At 58.2% G+C, this 24,696-nt stretch overlaps 9 protein-coding genes across 9 annotated transcripts; 3 read left to right on the forward strand and 6 right to left on the reverse strand.

The window, feature by feature from the left end:
* Positions 1 to 161: 161 nt before the first annotated feature.
* Positions 162 to 740, reverse strand: CMQ_3911 (acetyltransferase; the record flags this gene model as incomplete). Its single annotated transcript, XM_014319849.1, has 1 exon — positions 162 to 740. One exon carries the CDS (start codon positions 738 to 740, stop codon positions 162 to 164), a length of 579 nt encoding a protein of 192 aa, XP_014175324.1.
* Positions 741 to 1,182: 442 nt separating this feature from the next.
* On the reverse strand, positions 1,183 to 2,736 carry CMQ_3960 (mitochondrial import protein mmp37; the record flags this gene model as incomplete). The annotated part of the gene is made up of 1 exon (XM_014319898.1): positions 1,183 to 2,736. One exon carries the CDS (start codon positions 2,734 to 2,736, stop codon positions 1,183 to 1,185), a length of 1,554 nt encoding a protein of 517 aa, XP_014175373.1.
* A 681-nt stretch (positions 2,737 to 3,417) lies between these two features.
* On the forward strand, positions 3,418 to 5,826 carry CMQ_3439 (m protein repeat protein; the record flags this gene model as incomplete). Its single annotated transcript, XM_014319377.1, has 1 exon — positions 3,418 to 5,826. The coding sequence occupies one exon, from the start codon at positions 3,418 to 3,420 to the stop codon at positions 5,824 to 5,826; it is 2,409 nt and encodes an 802-aa protein (XP_014174852.1).
* Positions 5,827 to 6,307: 481 nt separating this feature from the next.
* Positions 6,308 to 9,520, reverse strand: CMQ_3794 (uncharacterized protein; the record flags this gene model as incomplete). Its single annotated transcript, XM_014319732.1, has 4 exons — positions 6,308 to 7,074; positions 7,131 to 8,995; positions 9,110 to 9,288; positions 9,482 to 9,520. 4 exons carry the CDS (start codon positions 9,518 to 9,520, stop codon positions 6,308 to 6,310), a joined length of 2,850 nt encoding a protein of 949 aa, XP_014175207.1.
* A 959-nt stretch (positions 9,521 to 10,479) lies between these two features.
* On the forward strand, positions 10,480 to 11,013 carry CMQ_3600 (succinyl CoA synthetase-like protein; the record flags this gene model as incomplete). The annotated part of the gene is made up of 2 exons (XM_014319538.1): positions 10,480 to 10,573; positions 10,628 to 11,013. The coding sequence occupies 2 exons, from the start codon at positions 10,480 to 10,482 to the stop codon at positions 11,011 to 11,013; spliced, it is 480 nt and encodes a 159-aa protein (XP_014175013.1).
* A 128-nt stretch (positions 11,014 to 11,141) lies between these two features.
* Positions 11,142 to 16,268, reverse strand: CMQ_3287 (ring zinc finger protein; the record flags this gene model as incomplete). The annotated part of the gene is made up of 3 exons (XM_014319225.1): positions 11,142 to 11,151; positions 11,432 to 12,230; positions 12,302 to 16,268. 3 exons carry the CDS (start codon positions 16,266 to 16,268, stop codon positions 11,142 to 11,144), a joined length of 4,776 nt encoding a protein of 1,591 aa, XP_014174700.1.
* A 1,366-nt stretch (positions 16,269 to 17,634) lies between these two features.
* On the forward strand, positions 17,635 to 20,415 carry CMQ_3659 (uncharacterized protein; the record flags this gene model as incomplete). The annotated part of the gene is made up of 1 exon (XM_014319597.1): positions 17,635 to 20,415. The coding sequence occupies one exon, from the start codon at positions 17,635 to 17,637 to the stop codon at positions 20,413 to 20,415; it is 2,781 nt and encodes a 926-aa protein (XP_014175072.1).
* A 760-nt stretch (positions 20,416 to 21,175) lies between these two features.
* CMQ_4050 (uncharacterized protein) lies at positions 21,176 to 21,748 on the reverse strand (the record flags this gene model as incomplete). Its single annotated transcript, XM_014319988.1, has 1 exon — positions 21,176 to 21,748. The coding sequence occupies one exon, from the start codon at positions 21,746 to 21,748 to the stop codon at positions 21,176 to 21,178; it is 573 nt and encodes a 190-aa protein (XP_014175463.1).
* A 1,065-nt stretch (positions 21,749 to 22,813) lies between these two features.
* CMQ_3511 (transcription factor) lies at positions 22,814 to 24,675 on the reverse strand (the record flags this gene model as incomplete). Its single annotated transcript, XM_014319449.1, has 2 exons — positions 22,814 to 22,846; positions 22,924 to 24,675. The coding sequence occupies 2 exons, from the start codon at positions 24,673 to 24,675 to the stop codon at positions 22,814 to 22,816; spliced, it is 1,785 nt and encodes a 594-aa protein (XP_014174924.1).
* Between the last annotated feature and the right edge of the window lie 21 nt (positions 24,676 to 24,696).

Consider the following 24,696-nt stretch of genomic DNA (forward strand, 5'->3'; position numbering starts at 1 on the left):
GAGCAGGATCTGCAGCCCGAAGAGCGCAGTTGTCACGCGAGCCAGGCTTGCGTGCTGTTTCGTTTATTTCTTCAAGGTATATGGCTTGCATCTTTGTAATGTACGGACTCCTTTGGGGGGGAAGTGTCTGCAGAGAGCAGAGAAGGCAGGTCTTGCGAGCCCTACAGCTCCTTGCTGTAGACGACAAAGTCGAGGTCGGCTCGGAGAAGCCCGTGCCAGCTGTCGCCGTGGGCGGCGTAGGGGAACGGCGCCAGGACCAAGCTGCCGTCGGCGGCCGTCTTGGGCCGGAAGCCGTGCAGCTCGTAGAAGCGGCGCAGGCCAGCGCGCGAGCGGATGACGTCGAACTCGAGCCGGCGGGCGTTCCAGCGATCGCACGCGTGCTTCTGGACGTGTGTGAGCACCTGGCTGCCGAGGCCGGCGCCTTGGTGGACGGCATCGACGGCCAGGAACCCGAGCCAGGCTACCGCGCCGTCCTCGCGCTTCGTGAGTGTAGCATGGGCGAGGAGGACAGGGTCAGAGCCAGCCGTAGCCACAAGCACCACGGCCGTGCCGTCGTCCTGCTCGGCCAGCTTGGCCCGCACGGCCGCAGCGCTCGTCACCACCAGCCCGCTCCGGTCGCCGTCCGCGTCCACGTACACTTCGTTCGTCTGGTCGACGCGGAAGGCACCGTTGATTAGCGCCGCCACAGCGTCGGCGTCGCCTGGCGTCGCCTCTCGGAAGACCAGCTGAAGGGGGGCCATGGTCTCGATGGGTGGATGCTTTGTGGTCCCCGGGTGTCGAATCGATCGCTTCGTTTGGTCTATATAAACGTCACGATGCGTGTCAAGAATCGACGACTGCCGCAGCTCCCTCTGCTCCTTTTAAACGGCCGCAAGACGACAACTCGGCAGGGCGTAAGCTGCAAAGGGCGTGAGATTGACAACTTTGGCAGGCCTCAATTAGCGGCGGCCTCAACAGGCAGCAGGCCTCACCGGAATAGGGTTAGCGCCCGCAACGGTCTGGCCATCAGCGCTTTACAGCGCTAAAGCTACTCGTACTAGTATTGTCTCAGTGTCCCAGCCTGCCTCCATTAACCTGTTCTAACCGTTTTGACAGAATAAAGGCAAAGCGTCGTGCTGCGGTGACACTGGTCTATGTACAGTGGACGGACGCATGTGAGAACCGGAAAGCTGGAGCTGCCATCTATTTATTTTCTTGTTTGTTGTTTTCGCTTTCGCCTGGCTTCTCGCTCGTCACAGGACTGCTGCCTACCTCCTCACCCTTCTCCTTCCGGCCCTGCTGCCACTTGTCCCACTTCTCGCCCATGTAGCGGACCGACCGCGGAATCCCGGCGGTGACCACGCTCTTCAGGCTCTGCGTCGTGCTGGGCCAGTGGACCGTCTGGCGGATGACGTGGCGGACGTTGCGGCGCAGCTCGTCGGGATCGTCCTCGACGATGCGGCGCTCAAAGCTGCCGCCCTGCTGGCGCTTGAAGCCAGCTGCGGCAGCATCAGCGCGTGAGCTGGCCATCATGGCGTCAAACTCGACACGCGGGATGGCCAGCTTCTTCTGGTACTGGAAGTAGAGCCGCTCGCGGAAAGCCTTGGGCAGACGGCGGACCATGTTGGCACGCCGCACGGGATCCATGTCCTGGACCAGACGCAGGTCGGCGTCGTCGTCGTCAAGCCAGCCGAGCTGGGCACAGCGCGCATCAGCAAAGGCCGCATTCGGCAGCGTGGCGATCAGCGGCGCATACAGACGACGGAAGTTGGCCATGTTGTGGTCGACAATATTGGCCACCTTGCGCGGATTCTCCGTCGGCAGCTGCATGCGCGGGTCGCCCAGGTACGAGATGGCCGCGATGGTGCTGTACAGCTCGCGCTCGCTAAACGTCGGCGGCAGCAGCAGCAGCGCCGTGCGCAGTGCCGACAGCAGGTTGATCTGGTTGCTCAGCCGCACGCGCGCATCGTCGCGCAGGATCTTGACCGGCTTCTGCAGCCGCCCGGCCAGGTAGAGTGTCTGCCACTCGCTCAGGTCGCCGCACAGCGTGTCCAGGTTCACCACCCCGTACTTGACCAGGATCCCGTTGACCACCACGTACGGGTGGAAGTACACGCCGGCGCCCCAGCGGTCCTGCACGTGGGCCACCGCGGCTGATCCCAGCGATCCCAGCCCGCTGTAGTGGTCGCGGTGCTGGTGCAGGTTGAGGCTGTGCCAGTGCTGCGTGTATGTCACGCCAAAAATGAAGTCGATCATTTTGGGCGTGCCGTCCTGGGCGCGCTGCACACTCAGTGGTGCCTTGGGGTGGATGGCTCGGATCTCCGCCTCTGTCGCCACGTGGCCGTCGTGTTTGCTCTGCGGGAACACGCCCGAGCCATAGGCAAATGCATATCGGATCGGCGCCCGGAATTGCCACAGAATCTGCCGCAGCGCCTCCTTGAACTCGTCGTTGATCACCATGTGCTGGTTTACGCCAAAGTCGCTGCTCGGCAGCTCCGAGAACTTTTCAATGTTGAAGTTCGGGTCATCCTCCCAGTCCTCGGTCGATGCCGACGATGGAGACGAGGACAGCACCGATGTTGACCGTACTGTCTCGTCCGTCGGGTCTGTCGCCTTCTTGCTGCGTTCTGTCGCGAGCCTTCGTCGCTGGGCCGCTTGGCCATAGTAGATCGTTGCTGGCTGTCTTCGAAGAGCACCCAAGTGCCATTGGGCTGCATTGGCGTGTGCCTTGCGCAGGCCTGCCAGAGTTGCCCGCATTTTGGCTGATCGTTGGAAGGAGAGTCGTCGGGGCAGCCACAGCTGCAGTGGTGTCAGCGTGGGCAATTATCCATCAGGACTGTGTGGATGGGCAGCGGGAGGGAGATCCGGGGAAGCTGGAGAGGAGAAAGCTTTCGGCCCATAAATAGAAGCGAGCATGCAACTAACGGATGGTAGTGGCCGCCACGGCTTAATGTGAAGCCGCGAGCTGCCGAGGCCGTAGCGAGGTTGGAGCAGAATTGCGCCCCAGCGGTGCCGGAGAGAGCTAAATGGTCGACCTCGAACGAGTATGGAGCAGATCAGGACGGCAGAAATATGGGAAAAGAGAAAAACGAAGCAAAATCAAAACAAGAAAAAGACAATGTCTGGCACCTTCCTCGGCTGTAATGCGCAGCTATGCATCGAAGCTGCTTCTTTTTCGGGCCCCGCATTTTTTTTCTTATCGGCACGTGACACACGACAGACTGACCAACGCGGAAACAGCGACGCGTTCTGGATTGATGTATCACTGGTTGCCAAAGCATCCTGAGTCTGCGATCGGGCACACCACACGACCAAAGTGGCGGAACCGGAGACGACGCGGACGACTGCTTGATTGGACACGGAAGCTACCGTGGCACTGACAGGGTGAGTGGAGAGTGTGCGTGTCTGCAGGTGATGCAGAGCTGACGTGTGTCCAAGATGGGACCTACCCGTTCGACCTCTACACAGCCATCATACAACCTCCTCACGGGCGATACAGGCGCGCCAGCAGGCAGTGTGCAGCGACAGACACGGCCACAGAACAGACGAAACGGCAGCCAGGCCACGTCGACGCGACTCGCGCGGCCATCAGCCCGACTGGGCACAGCAGCAGCAACAGGATCAACAGCAGGATCAGCAGCAGGGTCAGCAGCAGGGGACGAGTCTCGGCAGACATCATCGTACGTAGCAGCGACGCGCGAGAGCAGCAAGGAGAACATGGCGCCACCCGATGCAGGAGCGTACGAGGCGCAGCGGCGGCGGATCGAAGAGCTAAAGGCGGAAGTGGGCACGCTGCGATACCAAGTCAGCACGTATGAGCAGGAGCGAGAGATGGGTCGGCTGCAGCACGAGGCGGAGCTGCGGGAGGCACGGCGCAAGGCCGAGGCGGACTTTAAGCAGCGACAGGCGGCCGAGGGCGAGCGGGCAGCAGCGACGCGGCAGACAGAAACGCTGCAGAACGAGCTGGCAACCCTGCGCGGCGAAGAAGAGGGCCGACGGGCAGAGCTGGAGCGACGACAGCGCGAGACGCTAGACGAGGCACAGGTGCTGCGCGAGCAGCTGGAAGAACTACACAGCACGACGACAGCAGCGGCACGGATGCACGAGCGGCGGACAGCCGAGCTGGAAGGCCAGGTAGCAGCAGCACAGCGAACGGCATCAGCGCTAGAGAGCGCGGCAGAGGAGCGAGAACAGACGCTGGCACAGATGCAGGCAGCGCTGGCCGAGCGCGAGGACCTCGTCGGCCGGCTCGAGACGGACGTGCTGCGGCTCAAGGCACAGACGGGCGACGCGGCCACGATGGAGATTATCCGGCGCGAGCTTAAGGACCAGGTCAGCCACATCCGGGCTCTCGAGGCGACGAACCGCGAGCAGCTGGCCGAGCTGCGCCACCTGCGACAGACACGACGGGCCGTCGAGGTGGTTGAGGAAGAAAAACGGACGCTGCAGCGGCGATTTGATGGTATGGCCGCGCTCGAGCAGGAGTTGGCCGAGGAGCGAATCCAGCGAGAGCGGCTCGAAGCCGAGCACCGGGCCTGGGCCGCCTTCCTCGACCAGGACGGCTGCGACTTTGACTCGCCCGAGGCCCTGGCCAAGGCCCTGATGGAGGAGCGCTTCCGCACCGCCGCCCTGACTGAGAAGATTGGCGCTGTCGAGCCCGAGGTCGCCCAGCGGGACGCCGACCTGCAGGTGCTACGGGCCGAGAAGGACGGGCTCGCAGCCGAGCTAGAGCGCGTCAAACAGGCAATGGTAGCAGCGAGTGGGGCGACAACAGCCGCAGCGGCAGCCACACCGACAACCACAGCAGCTGCAGCCGCAGCCGACAAGGCCAGGGCACGACTGGAGCGCCAGCGCGTGCTGGCCGTCAAGGAGGTCGAGTACCTGCGAACACAGCTGCGGGCGTTTGATGCCGAGGACGTGACCTTCCACCCGGAGCAGTTTGACCGGCAAAAGGCCGAGCGGATCGAGCAGCTCGAGCAGCTCGTCGACCAGTACCGGGTTGAGGCCGACGGCCTGCACAAAGCGCTCGAGGCAGCCGAGCAGGGCAGCCGTGAGGCAGGCAGCAGCGTTGACGTCGGTGGTGTCAAGCGGGCGCGACCAGTCGACGATGCAGACGAGAACAACAGCAACAGCGCCAACAACACCAACGAACAGCTCGGCCAGCTGGCACGACGGGCGCGCAAGCTGCAGGACGAGCTGGCGGCGGCGCGAACGGCCCAGCGGACGGCCGAGGCAGAGCTAGACGTGACGCGTGAGCAGCTGGCCGGGGTGCGAAAGACGGCTGGCGTGCGTGTGCTGGCTCTGCGGGCAAACCCGACCGCTGAGCACGAGGCCGTCAAGCAGGCGACGTTGGAGGCGTTGCGACAAGAGAATGCGGACTTATTGAGTCACGTGACCGGACAAAAAGCTAAGACGCCCTTCTCGACTGTACCGCTCTCGGTGTTGGCGGCCGGCCAGCGCGAGATTGCGGCAGCCCAGACGGACGCGGCATCGGCGCACAAGACGGCGCGGCGGCTCAAGGAGGTCTGGGCGGCCAAGAGCGCCGAGTTCAAGGAGGCGGTCGAGAGCACCTTGGGGTGGCACGTGACCTTTATACCGAACGGCAAGATGCGGGTTGAGTCGGCCTTCTGCCCGAGCACGACGGACGAGCACGAGAACAGCATCGTGTTTGACGGCGAGCGCGGCACGATGAAGGTCGGCGGCGGCCCGCGCAGCCCGTTTGCCCGCCGCATCGACGACCAGATCCGCTTCTGGGTGCGCGAAAAGGGCTGCATTCCCGGCTTCCTGGCCGCCCTGACGCTCGAGTTCTGCGAGGAACAGGCGCGCCAAGGCAACGGAAGCACGTGATCAATGGGCGGACGGATGGGACGGATGGAGCTGGAGGACCGATGAATGGACGGCATACCAGAAAACGTAATAGAACATGGACTGTCCGCTGTCGCGGATAGACGTTTTGATTAACTATGGCTCATACCCCTGGCTGGGTCTTGTACAGACGGAAATGGAAAGAAAATTCAGAAAATTATAACGAACGGCTTCTGCAGGCACTGCCCTGCAGACGTGATCCACACCCCTTTTTATCATCGGACAACGACTCCCCTTATCCAACAAGACTACTGCCTGCCCTGTTGCAGCAGCCACGTCCCCGGAAGACGAAAAGAGAAGAATGAGAAAGGAGAGAGAGGAAAGAAAAAAAACACAGAGGCAGGATACAAGGTCAAACCAAGACACAGAACGGATTGATATACTGACAAACCAATGACAACATGGAACATGGAATTTGAACAAATATGCAGGAAAATATATCTTACTGTCGCTGTCGGTCGCCCTACTTGGCCTCGTACCGTCCACTGACAATCTGCCGCACCGTCGGCACCTCCACCCAGCTGTCGCCTGCATCGCTTCCGCTGTCGGCTGGCTTCGAGCTCACCACCGCAATGTCGTCGGCAAACGGGTCAGCCTCGTCGTCGTCAGCCTCGTCTGCCCGGTCTTTGCCCTTGCCGTGGCCCGTCGACTCGAGCTGACTGATGCTGATCCCGATGCCACTGCCATTGCTGCTGCTGCTCTCCGTTACCGCCGGCATCGCGTACTCCCACCGTGCCTCAATGTGTCCCGGTTGCGGCTCGCCGCCCTGCTGGCCCAGAATGCGACACACAATCTTGGCCCACGTATCCGTCAGGGTGACGTCGCCGACTCGCCAGTACACCAGGTGTTTGTCCTTGATGTGCGTGCCCGTCGGCTTCGTCTGCGCTCCGCTGGCCCGCGCGCCTTCGTACGTCGCTATCAGCACCAGGTTGTGCAGCGTCACCGGTCCTGACATCGTCGCTGCTGCCTCTGCATTAAGCCGGTACTGCAGCAGCAGCCCCAGCTTGTCGCCCGTCGGCTTCCATACCGGCTTCACCACCAGCGGGCAGTGCTTGCCCAGCGATGTCGCGCTCTCACCGAGCGCCCGGAATGTAAAGCCCACCGCCGGCTTGTGTGCCTGCAGATGTGTCGTGTTCAGCTCAAACGTGTCCGCTGCCGTCGTGTTGCGCACAAAGATGCGGTTGGGCCCAATGGCCTCGAGCAGCTCCATGTTGTTTACCCGAATCGTTTCTGTGTCTGGCCGGTCAGCATGAAACACCACTAAAGCAACAAAACAAAACACTCACCCTTCACAGACGCTGATGACGGATTGTACGCAAACGCAATCTCGCCCGCAATCTTGGCCAGCTTCAGCTCGCCGTCCTCAAAGCTGGCCGACACCGTCTCGATCACAGACGTGCTCAGCCCTGGGCCCGACATGTCTGGATGCTTCAGGTGTGCGAGACCGCCGAGCGACGTTGCCGACCGGATCGATTGCGTGTCCGACGCGTTGCCGATGCTGTTCTCTGACGCCAGCGCTGCCACGGCTGCTGGCCGCGACCCTGGCGGTGAAATCGTCGGACTGGTCGGCCGCAGGCTTGGACTGCTGCTCGTCGGTAGGTCTGGCACCGGCATCGACGGCACGTAGATCGTGTTCCGCACGTCGCGGCGGCCGCGCACTGTTCCCCCCTTGCGCGATGGCATCGCCATCGTCAGCGTGTTGGCCACGTTGGACATGGCTGCCTTCTTGGCATCCGCATCTTCGTCCGCCACAGGCTCTTCTTGGATGTTCAGCTTGAAAGCCAGTTCACCATCCTCGCCCAGTGCCACGGCCGTTGCGTCCCGCTGCGCCTGTGAGATCGGATCGTTCGGCCGCGCCGGTATGGTGAAGCCCTCGGCATCCTTGGTTGGCGACGATGGTGCCACCGCTGCCGCTGCCGCTGCCGCTGCCTTTTGCTGCTGCGATGGAGGCGGACCTGGCGGCGGTGGCACGCCGAATATGTCGTCTGCCGTCATCCCGTGCATCGTTGCAGCTGCCGCTCTCGCGCCACCACCAGAGGCACCAGTTGCACCGCCCGACACATCGCTGCCGAAACCATTCGTGCCGCTGGAACCGTGAGCGCCGTGGTTGCCGTTGACACCGTTGGTTGCCCCCTCGCGTGCCGAAAGCACGTGCGACTCAGCCGTGCTGGGCGGCTCTGGCGAGCCGGGCGTCTCGGCGAGAGATGACAGGCGGTGGTTCATCTCCGTCAGATTGTTCGAGGACGCGCGTGGCGATATCGTACGGCCGTGGCTGCTCTGCGACGGCCGAGCACCAAAGGAACTGCTACCCTTGCCCGGTGACAAGGGTCCGAAGCCGCTGTGGACGCTCTGCCGCCGGCGTCCGAGCATGGTGCCGAGGCGGCTGCGTAATTTCGACTCTGTCGGAACGTCGTTGCGACCCGAGTGCTCCGAGACGGTATCGTCGCTGCGCGTTGAGTTTTGGTGATGGTGCTGCTGCAGCTGCTGCTGGTACTGTTGTTGGTGCTGCTGTGGCACGGGAGGCAGAGGCGGGTGGGAGGACGGGGACGTGTGCGATGAATGCGATGGATGCGACGGATGCGACGAGCTGTTGCTGGATCCCGGAATGGTGGACTGTCGCGAAGCGGCGCGTCTCTCCGTCTTCGGTCGGCCAGCGGTGACGCGCTGGGCAAAGCCCTGAATCTCGTCTTCGGTCTTGATCTCGAGGATGACATTCAGCAGCGCCTCAGCCGTAGCCTGGTTCTGTGAAGTCTGGTCGACCTCGTGTGTCTCCAGCTGGGTCAGGATGTCGCGTAGGTGGTTGGTGCGCTGTTCGTCGAGCGCCTGCAGCGTCTCAAAGACGAACGGCGCCTGCGAGTCCCACTGCTGCGACGCGCTCTCGAGCCGCTGGGTGGCGGCGTCCATCTTTTGGCTGCTCGTCTTGCCGCCTTTCTTGCTGAGCTTGTCGGCCTTGTCCTGGGCGTCCTCGAGCTCTTTGGCCACGAGGTTGAGGTTGGCCGATATCGTGGTCAGGTTGCCCATCTCCTTCGTGTTCTGGAAGGACCGCAGCGGCACCTCGATATCCTTCTCGATCCTTGAGCTGAACAGGTGGTGGGAGTTCGCAACGGCGTCGATGGCGTTCAGGATCGACTCCCATGCCGGCTGGAAGACGCTGCGAAGGAGAAATGTCAGAAAGTAGAGCGACGCCGAAGACACGCCACCCAGCCGGTCGCGACAAGGGGAAACCGGGCCGGGATCGTGTCCAGAGGTGTGTGTCTTGACCTACCCGAGCTCAGAGGCCGAATTTGGCGCCTTGACAAGCAGAAGCTTCCTCAGACCAGCGACATATTGTTCCTCGACTTTTCGTCGTTCCAACAGCCAGTCGGCGATTTCCTGGTTGATTTTCCCTATCCGCTTGGCACGTTCTTGGAGGACGAAGACGGCGAGGCCCGGCTGCAAGCTGGCCTACAAGACAGAGCTCGACATTAGCTTCGCCAAACAGAAGCAAAAGGAGAGATGGGGTGAGGTAGAGAGGGGGACGCGATAAACGAGGCTCCGGCCTGCCGGATATCGCGGGAACGGCGGTGCGTTGGTAGAGTAGGCCCTCACGACGCAGACAGACAGCACAGGGTATGGGGAGGGTGGTGGGAGAGCTCACCAGCATGCCGGGATACTCGGCTCGCGAAAGGCCGTCCATTGCGACAAAGGAGGCTGAAAATGCGATTTGCGGCAGTGGTGGCAATAGGGAACTGGCGCAACGCGGACGGCCAGACGAGCGGAGATGCGAGACCGGTCAGCGGAGCGAAGAGAGGGCGCAAAAAGCAAAGTCGATCGCAGGGTGGCGGAGATGGGGATTATGATAAGAGAAGGCTTTGGCAAAAGCAAGGGCGATGTTTATAGCACAAGCGACGAAGCGAGCGAGCGGCGACGCATGTCTGGAGCAGAGGCAGGGAGAGGGCGACGAGCTGTTTGGATGGTAGTTTCAGAGACGGCAGCTGGCAGGCGGGATTGGTTGGCTTGCAGGCTCGGCAACCGATGGCAGAGAGAGAGGGCGGCGGGAGATCGGGGAGATGGCCGTCGTTAGGGATGGGATGGTGAGGTGGAATTTTCGAGGTCAGGGATTGCTAGGTGTGTTTATTATCGTATTAAAGTTTTGCAATGTTTAATTGCATTAATACTGCTGTCGAAGCTCGGACGGGAAGGACGGTGGGTGCTGCTGGGGAAAGGACGGCTGTCTGGGCATTGAAGAATTGTGGGTCTGGCACTGATGTCACGGGGTGCATGTGAAGAGGTCTGGGCGGGACGGGGCACAGAGAAGGAAAGTGGCACCATGGCTGCGAGCTCGGCCGATGCGGTGCCGGTTGGTTGATAAGTAAGCTGAAATGAAGCCTGAAGTGAGAGTCACAATTGGGGTGACGTAAGAGGAAGAGCAAATGCAGACAGAATGCTCGCAGATGGCATACTGAAAGATGCCGTAATACTCCGTACTCTGGGTGGACTGTAGCCGTCTGGTTGGCTCCTTCCAAACATGGAATCGACCGGCCAGAAGACGCCAGGATGACGTTATCAGCCAGAATGCGTCTGGCGTTTTTATCTCTCGCCAGCCATCACCATCTTTCTCAGCTTCACCATCATCGCCGCCGCTGTCCATTCGCCATGTCGACCGACGCGGGCGCCCGTGCCTTTTTTGCGCACCCCTACTTTGCCGTCGTTGGCGCCAGCAACAACACGGCCAAGTTTGGACACAAGAGTGAGTGAAAGGTGCAGATGCAAAACGTATCAACGATCTTCTCATCGCACCCAGTCTTTGCCTGGTACGCCGCCCGCGGCCTGCCGGCCACGCCCATCAATCCGACCACGGCCAACATCGTCGTCGCCGGTCGCGACTATCCGGTGCTGTCCGATCTCGCTGCCCTGCCGCGGCCGCACGAGACGGCCGTGTCAGTGATCACGCCACCGGCCGTCACGCTCGAGCTCTTGCGCGAAGCCCGCCGTCTCGGCATCCCCGCCGTCTGGCTGCAGCCCGGCACCTTTGATGACGCCGTCCTGGCGCTGGCCAGGTCTGCGGATGACGCCGACGACAGCACTGCCCTGCAGACCGTCGTCGCCGGCGAGGGCGGCCGCGGCAGCGAGGGCTGGTGTGTGCTCGTCGATGGCGACCAGGCACTGCGGGCCAACGGGAAGTTGTGAGGGTGAGAGTGACTGGGATGACTAGGATGACACCTAGTGCTCTTCCATCCAGTCGACCTGCCAAGCAGAATAGAGATACTGATTTGCCATTTGCCATGTTTTATCCTTTGCCTTCCGTGCTTATGTCATCAATCCAGGCTATACTCTTGTCTCTCCTCTATCCTCTCTCCTCTCTCTTGTCCCCCTCTCCTCTCTCCTCTCTCTTGTCCCTCTCCCTCCTTGCCCTACTCTCTCCTTGTGACCTCCTCTCTCTCCTCTCCTACCCCTTCTCCCTTACCTCCCCCCACCCCTCCTCTCCCGATCCCTATCCGAATTCAACGTGATCCTCGTCCGACACAGCGGACACGTATTGTTGTGCGACGTCTCCATCCACCGATACAGACAGAAACGGTGGAACAGATTCTTGCACGTCGAGCACCGCTTGTCCGGCATCCGCTTGTCCTCCGACACGATCGAGTAGCAGATCGCACACTCTGTCTGTCCCTTGAGCGCCCCCACGATATTCCGCCGGAACGCCAGCAGCCCGTCGATGATATTGCCGTTGGAAAACGTGATGACGCCCTGTGCAATCATCATCCAGCTCTGCCACTTCTTCGGGCTCGCCGCCACCCGGTGCACGCCCTCTACCACCACGTTGTCGATCGGGTAGTTCTCCGGCAGCCGCACCACCATCGACGCCTCCGTGTCGTCCACCTCGTAACTCGCCACCACCTCGCGCACTGCCTTGTTCACCCGCACCTGCAGTGCCTTCTCGTCCGTTCCGGTTGCCCCCTCGGCTTCCTGCGAGCTTGCCCACGCCACCACGTCGTCCAGCACGTCGCCCGTCAGGATCGCCGAGAAGTACCGCGCCGTCCACGTGCTCACTGCCAGCGTCGTCTGCTTCGATCGGCATGCCGCAAACCACGCCCGACACGACCCTGGCAGGTACCGGAGGCTCTCGTAGTACAGGTGCACCAGCAGCCACTGCATGTTGCGTTCGTCCGTCTCTGCCTCGCCGTTTGTGATGTTGTAGCCTGTGATCTGCGCTGCCCCATATCCAGCCTTGTCTAGGTTCAGCGCATGTGCTGCCGAGTGGCCCAGCACGTCAAACGTAAAGTCCAGCAGGCTTGTCAGGTGGCCTGCCGTGCCCAGCTGCTCTCCGTAGTCGCCGCGCACCTTGGCCGACGCCTTGCTGAACGCGTCAAACACCAGCTGCCACGACAGCAGGTACGATCGTACTGCTGTCGGGAACGTTGCCAGCACATCGTCTGCGTAGTCTTCCAGCGTTGGCGCGTCCAGCAGCAATGACAGCAGCTCGTCCGGCAGCCGTGCCTTTCCTTTTTTTCCAGGATCACGTTGAACGACAGCTCCTCCTGGGCCGCTGGGATCGCCCGGTGCAATATGTTGAACCCGGCCGTCTGCACTTCGCGCGACTCCGACGCCATCAGTCCGTACAGCCCGCTCGTCTCCTTGACCTGGTCCAGCGGCATCTTCCTTGTCATCCGGCAGAGCAGCGCGTCCACGATCTCCTGGGCCTGGCCCGCCTCGGACCTCTTAGCTGAGAGCAGGCCCAACATCGCCTGCCACTTCGGTCCGCTATACATCTGCAGAGCGTCTGCGAGATCGTCGTTGGGCTCCTCCATCGCCTCCAGTGTTCCCATCAGCTTCAGCGACGCCTGCACGCACGAAAGGCTCGAGTCTTGAGGCTCCTCCGCAGCCCGAGTCCACAGCTCGACGCAGAACTTTATACTTCGCTCCCAGTGCGGCCCATATATGTCCTTGATGCAGGGCAGCAGACGTTGCAGTGCCCGGCAGCTCTCGGTGGCCACACGAAAGTTGGCTACCAGCTTCTCGTTGATCTTCTCCCCCCTTTCGCCCTCCTCTTCCTCCTCGTCTTCGTCGCTGTCCGACTCCTCCGTGACAAACCAGGTCGTCATCTGCCTCACCGTAAACACCAGACGATTGGTCGCAACCGGCAGCTCGCCCATCTCGTACACCGACATGCATGCATTAAGCAGCACCAGCGTCAACAGCGTCGACTCGCTGTCCGCTTTGGCTCCCGCCACGTCGCTGACAAGTCGGTTGCAGAACGTCGACACCGTCTTGGATGGCCCTAGCAGCTCGCCGTAGCCAGTAAGAACCGCCACCGCCCCCAATGCTGTCTCGGGGCTCGTCTTCCATATGTTCAGTTTGGCAACCTGCTCTTGCTCGGCTGGCGTGAACCCACGGCTGTCCACCTTTGTCTGCAGCAGCTCACTCAGAGCTCGTGCCGTGTAGATGGAAAGCGCTGAAACATTGGTCGTTTGCCGAAGCATCGTCTCGATCAGTGCCTGGCAGATCGTCTCGCCCTGTGCGCCGCCGACGATTTTAGCTAGCAGCGCGCGTATCTGGGAGACTGTGTCTTCTGCCACAGACGCCGCCCAGGGGTCAGACAGCGCGTCCCAGAGACTCTTCGAGCTGGCTACAGCGATCTGGTCCGACCCGATTTCTGCCACCAGATAGAGCATATACAGAAGTTCAACGCCGAGCGTCTTCGGGAGAGAGGAAAGGTCAAACCCATCCTCCAAAACCTTCAGTGTGTATGCTGCCATCCTGGCCGGAATCGACTGCCCGTGTTGGTCGCGCTTGATCGGTCCTGTATTGGCCTGCTTTGGAAATCCGTGTGCCAGGAGATAGGCCCCGCCGAGTCGACTCGTAAGAGACAGTGCCGGGTCAAGGTCTTCTTGCAGGAACTGCAACAATTCTTTCATCCAAATGTTGGTGCTCGGGAAAAGGCTCTCTTTCTCCTCTGCTGTGGCGCTTTTCGATATGCTCGTCGCTTGCTCAACAAGCGTGTCTATCTCTAAAGAATCCGGCCCTGTGCTGTCCAGGTTCTCCTGGATGATCTTGATCAGAGGTGTTTCTCCTTTGGAGTGTGTACCGATGAGCGAGCGGAGTAACTCGACTTTGGAGGACAGCAAAGGGTCGTTGATCTCCGTTACTGCAAGCAGCTTGGTGACCAGGTCCAGCGTATGTGTTTCTCCCTGTGGCAGAAATTCGGGGTTCTTGCTTGCAATAGTTTCCAAGGCCGTCAAGACGCTTCCCACCTCTACGTCTGGAGTGCCGAGGACCTGTACAACATCAAATGCTAAAGCCTTGCCAGTCGTTTGCGACAAGGCATTGTATGCAAATGCCGCTCTGAAAAGGTCCCAGCTCGAGAGCTTTCTTGCGACCGTATCGAAGCACAACTTCCTCAGACATGTCTGCAGCGCCTCGTTGCTTTGGCTTGTTGAAGCAGCGTAATCCGACGTGTCACTGATGAGTAGTGTGATGTGCCTTGCCGTCGTCTCGGAATCAGTGCTCTCGAGCAGAAGAACCATGACGGCCGAGAATGCCGACTTGTACAGCTCTGCGCACTCCGGAATGCTTGCCATGGCCCGCAAGCCCGAAAGGAGCTGTGGTGCTGACGGAGATGCGAGCAGCAGGGAAAGCTCATTCTTATCTTGTACTGGGAAAAGAGCCTCTGCGACATCTCGGCCCTCGCGCCGAAGAATGTGGGAGGCCTGGGCAAAGGCCGTGCTGACGACATGCGCAGCACCAAACGGCTTGTAGTTTCGTCTTTTGAGGAGATCGGCGGCGCTGCGGACGAGATCCAGAGTCGGTTTCAGCAGCACATCCTCGACCAAGTTGGCCGGGCCGCTGGATGCAGATGCCGCCGTCTGCACCGTCCGATGTACGTCGTGTATCAACGAAAACCACCGATCGCCCTCGTTGGCAATCTCTTGCTGCGAGCGCGCGTAATCCTTTGACACCTCTGGCAGAGAATTGCACATCCGTGCAACCAGAGCGGCCGACTGCTTCGTCCATTCAGCCCGCGCCGATTCCACGACGTCGGGGAAGACTGGCCGGCAACACAGGAGGGATGCCCTTGTGATGATGGGCAGCTGCGCACCCGTGCTCCAGACCGACTTGTCTGGTGGATACACATAATGCCCAAAGAGGGGCAATATATGAGTCTCGGCAAGTCCAGCCATTGCTTCTTTCGGTTCCACTGTGCCGATAAGATATTTGGCCATCGAAAGGTAAGCAGTCCAGCCGCTCACAGCGTTGCTCCTTGGTTCTTCTCGTCGGGATATTCCGGTCCTGAACGATATCAGGATATTGGCAGCCTCTTTCTGGGAAATGTTTCCTGGGCAGCTCGGGTGCACAGAGTTGAGTAGCGCATCTAGGTTCTGCCAGAAGTTGTGTGATAGATCCCCTTGGGATCCTTTTTCCATTAACGGCCGAAGCTGTGTGAGAGGATGGACCTTGCCGTCCCATATTTGCGGCTGCGTCTTTGAGACGTACGTCAACAGGTCTATCAACACCCCAACCGATCCCGTTTGACTCGTTTTGACAGCATCTTGTGTCAGCGTATGTGTGAGCCGTTCCATCTGTGCTTCCAGGAAGACCGGTCTTATTTCGAGAGCAGCCTTGATGACCTCGTACACCGCCCTCCGGACGTGGCTGTCTTTGGAGACTGCACAGCCCATGAGCCGGTCGAGAGAGAAGAGGCGGATATAGGCGTCTTGCAGCTCATCCGTGTCCGCCACATCCAACTTCCTCAACAGGGCCATGACGAGCGAAAGACTACTGTATAAGACGCGGTGTGATACTAAGGCGGCATCCTCCTCCGTGGTGGACCGCATGTCACTCAGGGTCGTGGGCGTCTCCTTCAGGGCCGCAATGGCATACTCCAGGATCTGAAGCTTGCACTTCTTCCAGAACAACCGGGTTTTCTCTTCCGTGCTCAGGAAGGACGTGATGCAATCGCTTGCGGCCCGCGAGACAGCCCGATCGCGGTCGTAGACGCCCGCAAGCCACGGTCCGACAATCTTGGGAACGTGTCTTTCCATTCGCCTTTTTGCAGACTTCATGAATTCGAACTGTACATTGTGGGCGAGCTCTCGGACCTTTCGCTCGCTATCGATAGATAATCGGGGAAAAAGCTGTACCCAAACCTCCAGTATGGCGTCTTCTACTCCGCCGCTCTCAAAGGAATGTGCCTGCGCATAAGCGACCAATTCTTCTAGTGCTCTTGCTTTCGTCTTGCCGTCCTTCTTTAGCAGATTCTTGAACTGCACAACCGCATTTGCGTCTGAGATGCCAGACAGATCATGCCGGTCAGACAGGTAGGCAAGGCCGCTTTTGTTCTGCACGGGGGCGAAGCCACCAAAACCGCCGGCAGCAGGGCCAATAGAACCAAAGCTTGCCGCGCCGGGGGGCGGAAGCCGGCCCTTTGGTCTTGGTCGGCTCATATCTGTGTATCTCTGGTGGGTGGCGGTCCAAGGACTTGGGATAGGTCGACGTATACCGCTGAAACCATGTGCTTCCGTGTACTAGGAGTGCCGTCCGTAGGGTGGATTCGAACGGACTTATGGCGCGGCGACGACAATAGAGCTGCTTATTCTGGTGGGTTTGAGCAAACGTCGTCGATGTAGTGTAGTCGATGTGGGGTTACGAAAAAGTCAGAAAGAAATGCCAAACGGCAACGACTGTTAATGAGATATGCAGCTCTTTGAGGCAGAATGAAAGGCCCAAGAAAAAATATCTTGACATAGAAACCATTCAGAACCTCACAAGCCGTTTGGGGCAACAATATTTTCTGCCGCCATCTACCGGAAGCCTCGAGAAGATGATTCATCCGGCGTCGTGAAGGCTTCGCCACAAAGGAGGGGCAGCTAAGCCAGCACGTGACATAAAGCGGAAATCACGCTATCACGTGTCAACCACCCGTGGGGAAGCCGATCTACGACCAGGCACGATGGCATCGTCCGTCAGGCACCACAGAACCGGGGCTCCGCGGATGTTACGAGAATTTCCTGCAAGCAGATTCGGGTATGACAGCCTTATCATTTCCGATTTGCCTATCCTGCACAGGACGGCAGTGGTTGGCCAAATTTTCAGCGAGAGTTGCCGCGATCATCACGGGGAATCATTCGGGTCAACGTAGTGTCTGCTTCGTCGTATACTTGCTAACCCCGCACATGGGAGAAGGCAGCTGGTTTTGGGATTTGGACGTCCTAGTAGCTGGCCTGCTGTACTTGTGAACTTCCAGCAAGAGGAGAGAAAGTGACGACACCAGGCATACGGGTCCACTTTTGTGTCCCCACCGTGGCCTTATCGTGCACGGAATACAGAGCACTTCCCCGCGGGCGGACTCACTGCTTTTAATGCTACTGTTGCGGAGCCCATCTGCCCCATATCATAATGGCCTGCTGCCTCCTGTGGTCCGGTCAGCATATCGTGTGCCTCACTCCTCTTTTTTTATACAGCCTATGCGCTTCTTTGTTCCCCCAATCCTCCGCTGGCATTTGGTTTGTCATCACACAGATGCCACCTTTTGTGTTTCAAGCCAGGCCACCTCGGTTCCCTTCTTCCCACCTGCCATCAAATTCGTCTGCTAAATATCTTCAGCTTCCATGGTCGAAGCCTTGTAGTCTTTACTTTTCTTGCACTCCGTTAACCCAATTTCCAGAAGGCTAATTCCCACGGTACGTTGCCTCTTGCAGTTTCATTGCTTCGAAATCCCCCGCTCAGGTCTAATAACAGCTTTAGATTCTGCTTATCTTGCCTGCTGCATAGCATGGTTCCAACAACTCGTCCTCTTCTCGCTTCGCAATCATGTTGACCTCCGTCTCCACTCTTCCACCCCGGACAAGGATGAGCCTGTCCCACGCTACCAGCGCACATGCTCTCGGTTCCGCCGTGCCGTCTCTACTTCATCGACAACGGCAATATCAACAAGTTCGAGCGTTCGGTTTCGGCTGGTGGGCAAATAGTATTGATCGTGATCAGCACCGGGAAGCCCGCCGCCGTTTCCGAGCCCTTCACCACAAGCAACATGTCGAGGCTTTCAGCCGCAGACTTATGTGGGAGCAGCAATTGAATTCGGACGAATCTCCTAGTGCATTCAAACGCTGCGGTGGCCGGCATTCACAGCCAAAGCGGTTCTTCGCCTTTGGCAAACACGGTGGTAGAGATACATTTGGCCCCGACGAGAAAACGACAGGGTCTCGGTCCGGACAAGAATCTGACAATGCAAGGCCCGCCGCCTGGGGTGACTTTCTCTTCCGTGACATACAGAACGGCAAAGCAGCCCCAAGACAGCCGCAAAATTCTTGGGCGTCACCGTTTGACGACATCTGCAGCTATGTCTCTCGTCACGCTGAAATCCTGAAAGAAGTCGGTCTCGGCTCCTCCAGCCAATTTCCTCCCCAGACAACAAAATCCGGAGAGGATGACTATTTCATCGATCCTATCACAAACAGAAAGGTCTTTAAGTTATCTAGCAAGAAATCTCCCGATGAAAACGTCTCTACCTCAGGCAACACGTTCAATTCCTACAGGTCGCGAGTTCCTTCGCCCACAAGCGCCAAAAAATCTGGTGCATCCGTTACAAAGAAGGCAACAGGTGCAACTGCATCTCCTGCTTCTGACCAAACATACGACGCCGATCTTCCTCCGACGGCCGCTGAGTTGCGTGCCTACCAGAAAGTGATGATTGATAGCATTGCGTCTAAACCAGTGCAAAAGAGCGAAGAATACGTGCGCCAAAACCAGCCCGACCTTTCTGCTATATCAGACAGCAGCGACGCCAATTATATGACCTGGAAGTACAAGGGGACTTTCTGGGGTCGTCAGCCTGACCAGGTGGAACAACGTTCATCACCCAAGTACAACGATCTTGCCAAATACGCGCCTATTGTCGATGAGGTTTCCGCCCCGACTTCTCAAGGCACAGCTTCTCCTCGATATGATGACCTACAAAAATATAAAACGGTCCAGTACAATGAGCCAGATGGCAAGCCACTTGTTTCGGAAGTTTCCGAATCTTTCTACGACCCGGATGAGTTGGCAAAGTACCGGCCATTGAAGTGGAATGAACCAGATGGCAGAGCGTCGGGCCATTGTAACCCAGCACCCTCCTACAACACAGCTGAGCTAGACAAGTACCAGCCCTTCATGTGGAATGAGCCCGACGGCCAGCCGACCACTCCTGTTGAACCGGGACACCATGGCTACGATCAGGCTGAACTGCAGCAGTACAAGCCTCTGAAACACAACGAACCAGATGGGAAGCCGATCTCCATAGACGAAGAGAACGGTCATAATTTTGGATACGATCTGAAGGAGGTGCAGCAGTACGAACAAGGTGTCAAGTGGAATGAATCGAACGGAAATCCCACTTCAAACAACGAAAGTACTGTTGATTTTTCTGAGCTGGCTTTCCACGGGGCTGTGAATTACGAGGAGCCGTCTAATTTGCAGTCAGCGGCCCCTGTGGATTCTTTAACTGAAAGCCTGAGGCAATCTGATCAGGAGTCACGCAGCATGGATAAGGCTTCGGATGAAGCTTGCTCGAAGATTCTCCACCAAATTAGCAGTCTAGGAAATCTTGATGACGAGGAACTTTCTCTGCGCAACGGTTCCCGTCCCAGTGGTTCTATTCCGGCTGCAGGCCAGCCGTCCAAAAGCAAACCAGAGAGAGAGGAGCTAGAATCGGCAATGACACGCATGAACGCAGAAGCGGACGCCATTGACAAGATGGCTAGCATAACCATCAAGTCAAAGCAAAAACGCTCTACGCAACACATGACCAAGACGCAACGACGGCAAGCTGTTCTTGACCCGCACTCGACACAGCCTCAAGGTCTGGAAACGTCCTACGCAGAGGAATGTCAGGGAATGACGACATGGCCGACATTTGTCAAGAGCTACAGCAAAAAGGCCAAGACTGGTTCTGTGGCCGTGGAAGAAGCAACTGCACCGCCACCAGATGAGAGCAACACTATGTACAAGATCTTAGCATACGATCCGGCAACGCAGGCGATCAGCACTGCTGAGACCGCATCAACAGTGCATGCCACGGCCGTACCGCTGACGCCAGCCGAAGCGCTTCTGCGACTGTCGCACCCGACCAAGTTCTTCCCGCACTTCCGGCCTCTGGAGGCCCAGGGCTTCGAAATTGCGTCGGGCAGCGGCGACGTCCTCGTCTTCCGCAAGTCGCGCGGGGTTAAGCAGGCAACGTCGGCCGTCAACCCCATCGACAAAACAGGCGCCCGGGACACGTCTCCCACATCGCCGATCAAGTCGGCGTCGCCTTCTGGCTTCTCCAACCCAGATCCGTTGCTGCCTCTGGAGGAATCTGCCACCGCTGCGGTGACTGTCGCCGATCTGCCCACAACGCCCAAGTTCCGATCGAACATTGACGTCCGGCGTGAAGAACCCGTGTTCAGCGGGGCCAAGGTGAAGGCGAACAAGGCGGACGAAGATGAGAATTCGAAGAAACCGGGCATCGCCAAGCGCATGCTTGTCGGCGCTACCTGGGTGGCCGGTGTGTCATATGTACTGGGACTGGCGGGTGAGCAGCTGACAGGCGCCGGTAGCAGCCCGAAGAATTAACGGATATACCGGTTCGAGTTAAGCCATCGTGCATTCGGTCCTTTCTTTCACTTCGCATCTGTTATATTTCTGTGTATATTTGGTCGCTGGTGGAGTATGGTGTCATATTCGGCACAAAGATTGAAATGCGACTCATTTCGGGTTGCTCTTTGCGGCATTCACAGATGTTTACGGAGTAGAGCAACGGGACGGGTCTGTCCACCTACCAGGCTTTTGATAGCTATTGTTCTTACAGTTTTATATCCCCCTCAGTCGCTTATATGGCAACCTATTTACCGACTTTTAGCCAGGTATAGATCTCCAATATTGGGTTGTCGGGTGGTTTCTTTGTTCTCCGTATGCAAGTAGGAATAGTAAACCACTGTCCCGTACATAGTGATTTACGATAAATGATCTTTTAACGAAAGGATAAAAGTGGTGCTTGTGATTGGGGTATATTTCCCCGGCTATTCAGTAAGAACCTCCAGCCGTTCAATCCGCTTCATGTGGGCCTATTGCTCCACACGGCATCATCATAGACGACTACGAGTAGTATCATGCATAATCATATCTTACAATTTGTTCCTGTCGTAGCCGCAAACGCCAATTGTTGTTTTCCCGATGCAATTTTTGACCAGCCTAGGCCTATGTCTTCCATGGCGTTACCCATAACACGCGGGCGGTTTTCTCCTATGTCGTCATGTCCTGGTGGGATCTCGATTCTTCTTTTCGCACTTTCATTGTTTTTCTTTTTTTCTTTTCTTTTTCAATGATATCCTTTTCAGGTGGTCCCACTGGCGCACTCGCTGAAACCACGGTTAGCCTCGTAGTCGTTGCAGCTGCCATTAACGTCATGCATGTGGTGGAAGTGGTTGTGGTGATGATGTCCGTCGAGACAGTGTGCATGTCCTGTCAGATGATCGGGACTTTCGTGGCTGTTGGCCGCAGCGTTGGCCTCAGCCGATCCGCAGAGGATCCCTGTGGCCCTGACCATCATGGCACGTCTGTACGCCTGGCCATCCCAGCTTTGGCAGCGGTCCAGGCACGGCGTCCAAGCCTCGGTGGCGGCCATGCAGCGACGGGCATCGGGAGATGGAGACGGGCGGCGGCCGAGATGTGAAGAGGGAACGGTCAGTGACCGGGCAGATAGCCGGGCAGGGGCTGCTGGCCTGTTGGCAGGATGGGCCAGGAGGTGGTGCTCAAAGGCCACGAGCGGGTCCTGGCTTGTGCCGGTCTCGACATGGGCATTGGCGTCGCCAGCTGTGCCATGGCGAAGATGGTGGAAGATGTTGAGTGGTGAAGAATCTGGAGGCGATGTAGCCACGCCGACGAGTTTCTCTTGCGTCTTCGACATTGTTGTTTTATGAATTAGTATCTATTGTCATAGATGTCAGCAAAATGAAAACGTAACATATCTACATGCTATATATAGGGACCCTATATATACAAGGATCTGAGATGACGTTGAAAGGCAATCGACTTCTGCTGACCTTTTTTATTTCGGTTTGAATCCGATACTGTTGGTTTTGGAGGGAAGGGAGCGATATACCACCTTCCGAAATCAGGTCTCAGCAGATCTATATACCGAGAGGGTCCAGCCGCACTGTACTCGTAATCACATAGCACGGAAACCGGCAGAAGCTGCTCGAGGACACCTCATTTTACCGGTTTCTCAGAGGATCGGAGACTGCGCAGCACCAGTTCCACGGCTGTACTCTCCATTTCGATTAGTGCGTGGCTCTAGTGAAATCACCAGCCCATTTGCGTGACATCTTTCTCCACTGTCACGCTCTTTCTTTCACCCATCTCGAGCGGGGAAGTAATGACGACGAGCCGGCTCTTAATAGGTGGTCCAAGCACGTGCTCCAAGTCCGGTCGAGACTCGCCTATAGGCGTCCTGCTTCCTATCTTACATTTGTGCCAATTACCAGTATAGCCTCACCAGGAGCACCAGCAGCAACACCGACACGTAATCCCCTCCGTCAAAATCGTATACACCTGTTTCGAATGTCTTTCTTGTCCTGCGTACAAGATGATGTAGCTGCTACATAGTAAACAAACTTCTCACCCGTGGCGTCTCATTCGTACAGTCCCCAAAAAAAGCAAGGCACAACACCCCCCAAAAGGGTGTCTGTCTCGCCACCTCGACCGTCCTCAACGGCCCTCCAAACAACATACACCAATAGAAAGGATTGGATGACGAGCGTTAAACCATGAGAAAACACCAAGCAGACGCCTCAGACTATGCAACAAACAAAACAACTCGGGAAGTAAAGGGGGGTATGAATCGCAGCTGTCGAAAGGAAACAGAAACATAAAGAGGACCAAAAAAAAATATTCGTGCAAACGGAAAGGTCGCGGCTCCCCGAATCCAGTGCAATGTGGGGTAGAGGATTCGTGGGCTGTCATCGGTGTCACTTCACGGAGTTCGTGGCCTTTTCCAGTAGTATTGCTGCATGCAGTGTTAGTCACTAATCTTCCCACATCTCGAGCCACTTCTACTAGCATATCATGGCATCCTGGTCTTACTTTGTGCTGCTTGCGGCAGTTTCGCAAACTAGGCTTGCGCAGGCCATCGATGACCGCCTTCCGAGACAGGTCCTCATCGAAATCGGCAATGTAGTAGTACTCGCTCTCCAAAGCCTGGCCAGCAGCATCTTTGCCTTGCCGCAGGATCACGCCGACGCAGTTGGTGCCATCGATGATGTAGCGCAATCCATCGCGTGTCAGGTCGCGCCGCTCCTCTGCCGGCAGGTTGCTCATAATCGTAGACAATGGGCTCGACGACAGACGCGAAAAGGCGAGCTGGTTGATCAGATGGTTTCGCACCGTGTCAATGTCCACATTGCTGCTAATTACTGGTGACGCAAGGCTGCTGGCGTTCTCAGTGGCAACCGAAATTCCCAGCCCCACACCGTCTGTTAGCAGCGCTTTGTCGGTGTCAACATCGTCCAAGTCTTCTGTTGCCAGATCACGCTCCTGCTTTTGTGCATGCGGTGACAAGGACCTGCCTGTTGTCGGATGACGTCGGATGCCCTTCTTACCGGCATCGGCCTCTCTGGAGCTGGCGGTCATAGTCAGGTCGTCCTCCGACAGAATGCGGCTCAGCCGTGGCCTCTCAATCTGTGGGCTGCGTGCTGTTACCGAAGCGAAGCGGCTGGACAGATTCGCACCAAAGGGACCGAAGGAGTGGATAATCGGATCGTTTTCTTCGTCGAGGTCGTCGTCGTTGTTCTGGTCGTGCTGGTTGTTGTCTTCGTCGTCTGAAGGGAGCTCGCTTAATTCGCTTGAGAAGCTGTCCATCACGTCCGTTGCAAAGCTCGCGTCTCCGGGGCTGGGTCCCTTCACCGGCAGCTCGAGCTCGTCGGCACTGCCATCTTCGTAAATCTGGATTGCCGGGCCGGTATCGTCTTCATCCTCTCCATCACTGCCTAGCTGTTGAGCCAACAGGGCTTGCAGGCTAGCTCCAGATGCCGGGATACCGGCCGGCGTCGGGCTTACGGGCGACGCGATACGTGCTCCACGCAGGGGGCTGGACTGCAGCGGCGATGCACCTGGGGCGCCTGGAGTGCCAGGAACGCGTCTAGCCACAATTTTGGAGCGCGGAGAGTCGTCCCACGATGAGTCGGAGATGCCGCCAAGCAATTCATTGCGATCCTTCTTGGGCCATTGGATACGGACCCGGGCATCCTGCACGTCTAGCATGATCTCCGTGTTCTCGGTTTCGCTCGTGAACGTGTCGCCCTTGCCCAGTTCCCATGTCCGCCCCTGGCAGTGCAGCTTCAGTCCGTTCCATCCACAGCACACAATTTCTACTCGGTTTGGCTCCAGGGTCTCGACAGCCGGCACATATCGTGCTTTGACGTGAACGCGGCTGATCAACCGGTTGGCGGACAGCTGGTAGTGCGAGGAGTTGCTGGAGCGGCCCATAAGCATTGTCTCGCCGTTCTCGTTCAGCTCGGCCGTCGGTACAACACCCAGGGGAGCACGCTCCGAGGTAGACGCGGTACGCTGCAAGACAGGACGTGGTCCGCCACGCTGCGGTGGCGAGGATGACAGGATGCCTGTGCTGGACGTCGGCACCGGCGTGGGATACTTGGTGCGAGCATTGTTGAAACTGGGTGCTGCCGAGCCTCCCCGTGCCTTTTTGACGAGCCGTGGCAGTCCAGGTGAGGAGGACAGCGGTTCGAAGGGTGGAAGGAGTGTCGGTGCCGAACGCTTCACGCCGGCCACCGAAGGCAGAGCGTTCTCGGCGGTCTTGTTTCTAGGCGAGGAGTCCATTGTTGCTGTGTGTAGATGTGA

This window comes from Grosmannia clavigera (assembly GCF_000143105.1).
Source record: "Grosmannia clavigera kw1407 unplaced genomic scaffold GCSC_113, whole genome shotgun sequence".
Lineage (NCBI taxonomy): Eukaryota > Fungi > Ascomycota > Sordariomycetes > Ophiostomatales > Ophiostomataceae > Leptographium > Leptographium clavigerum.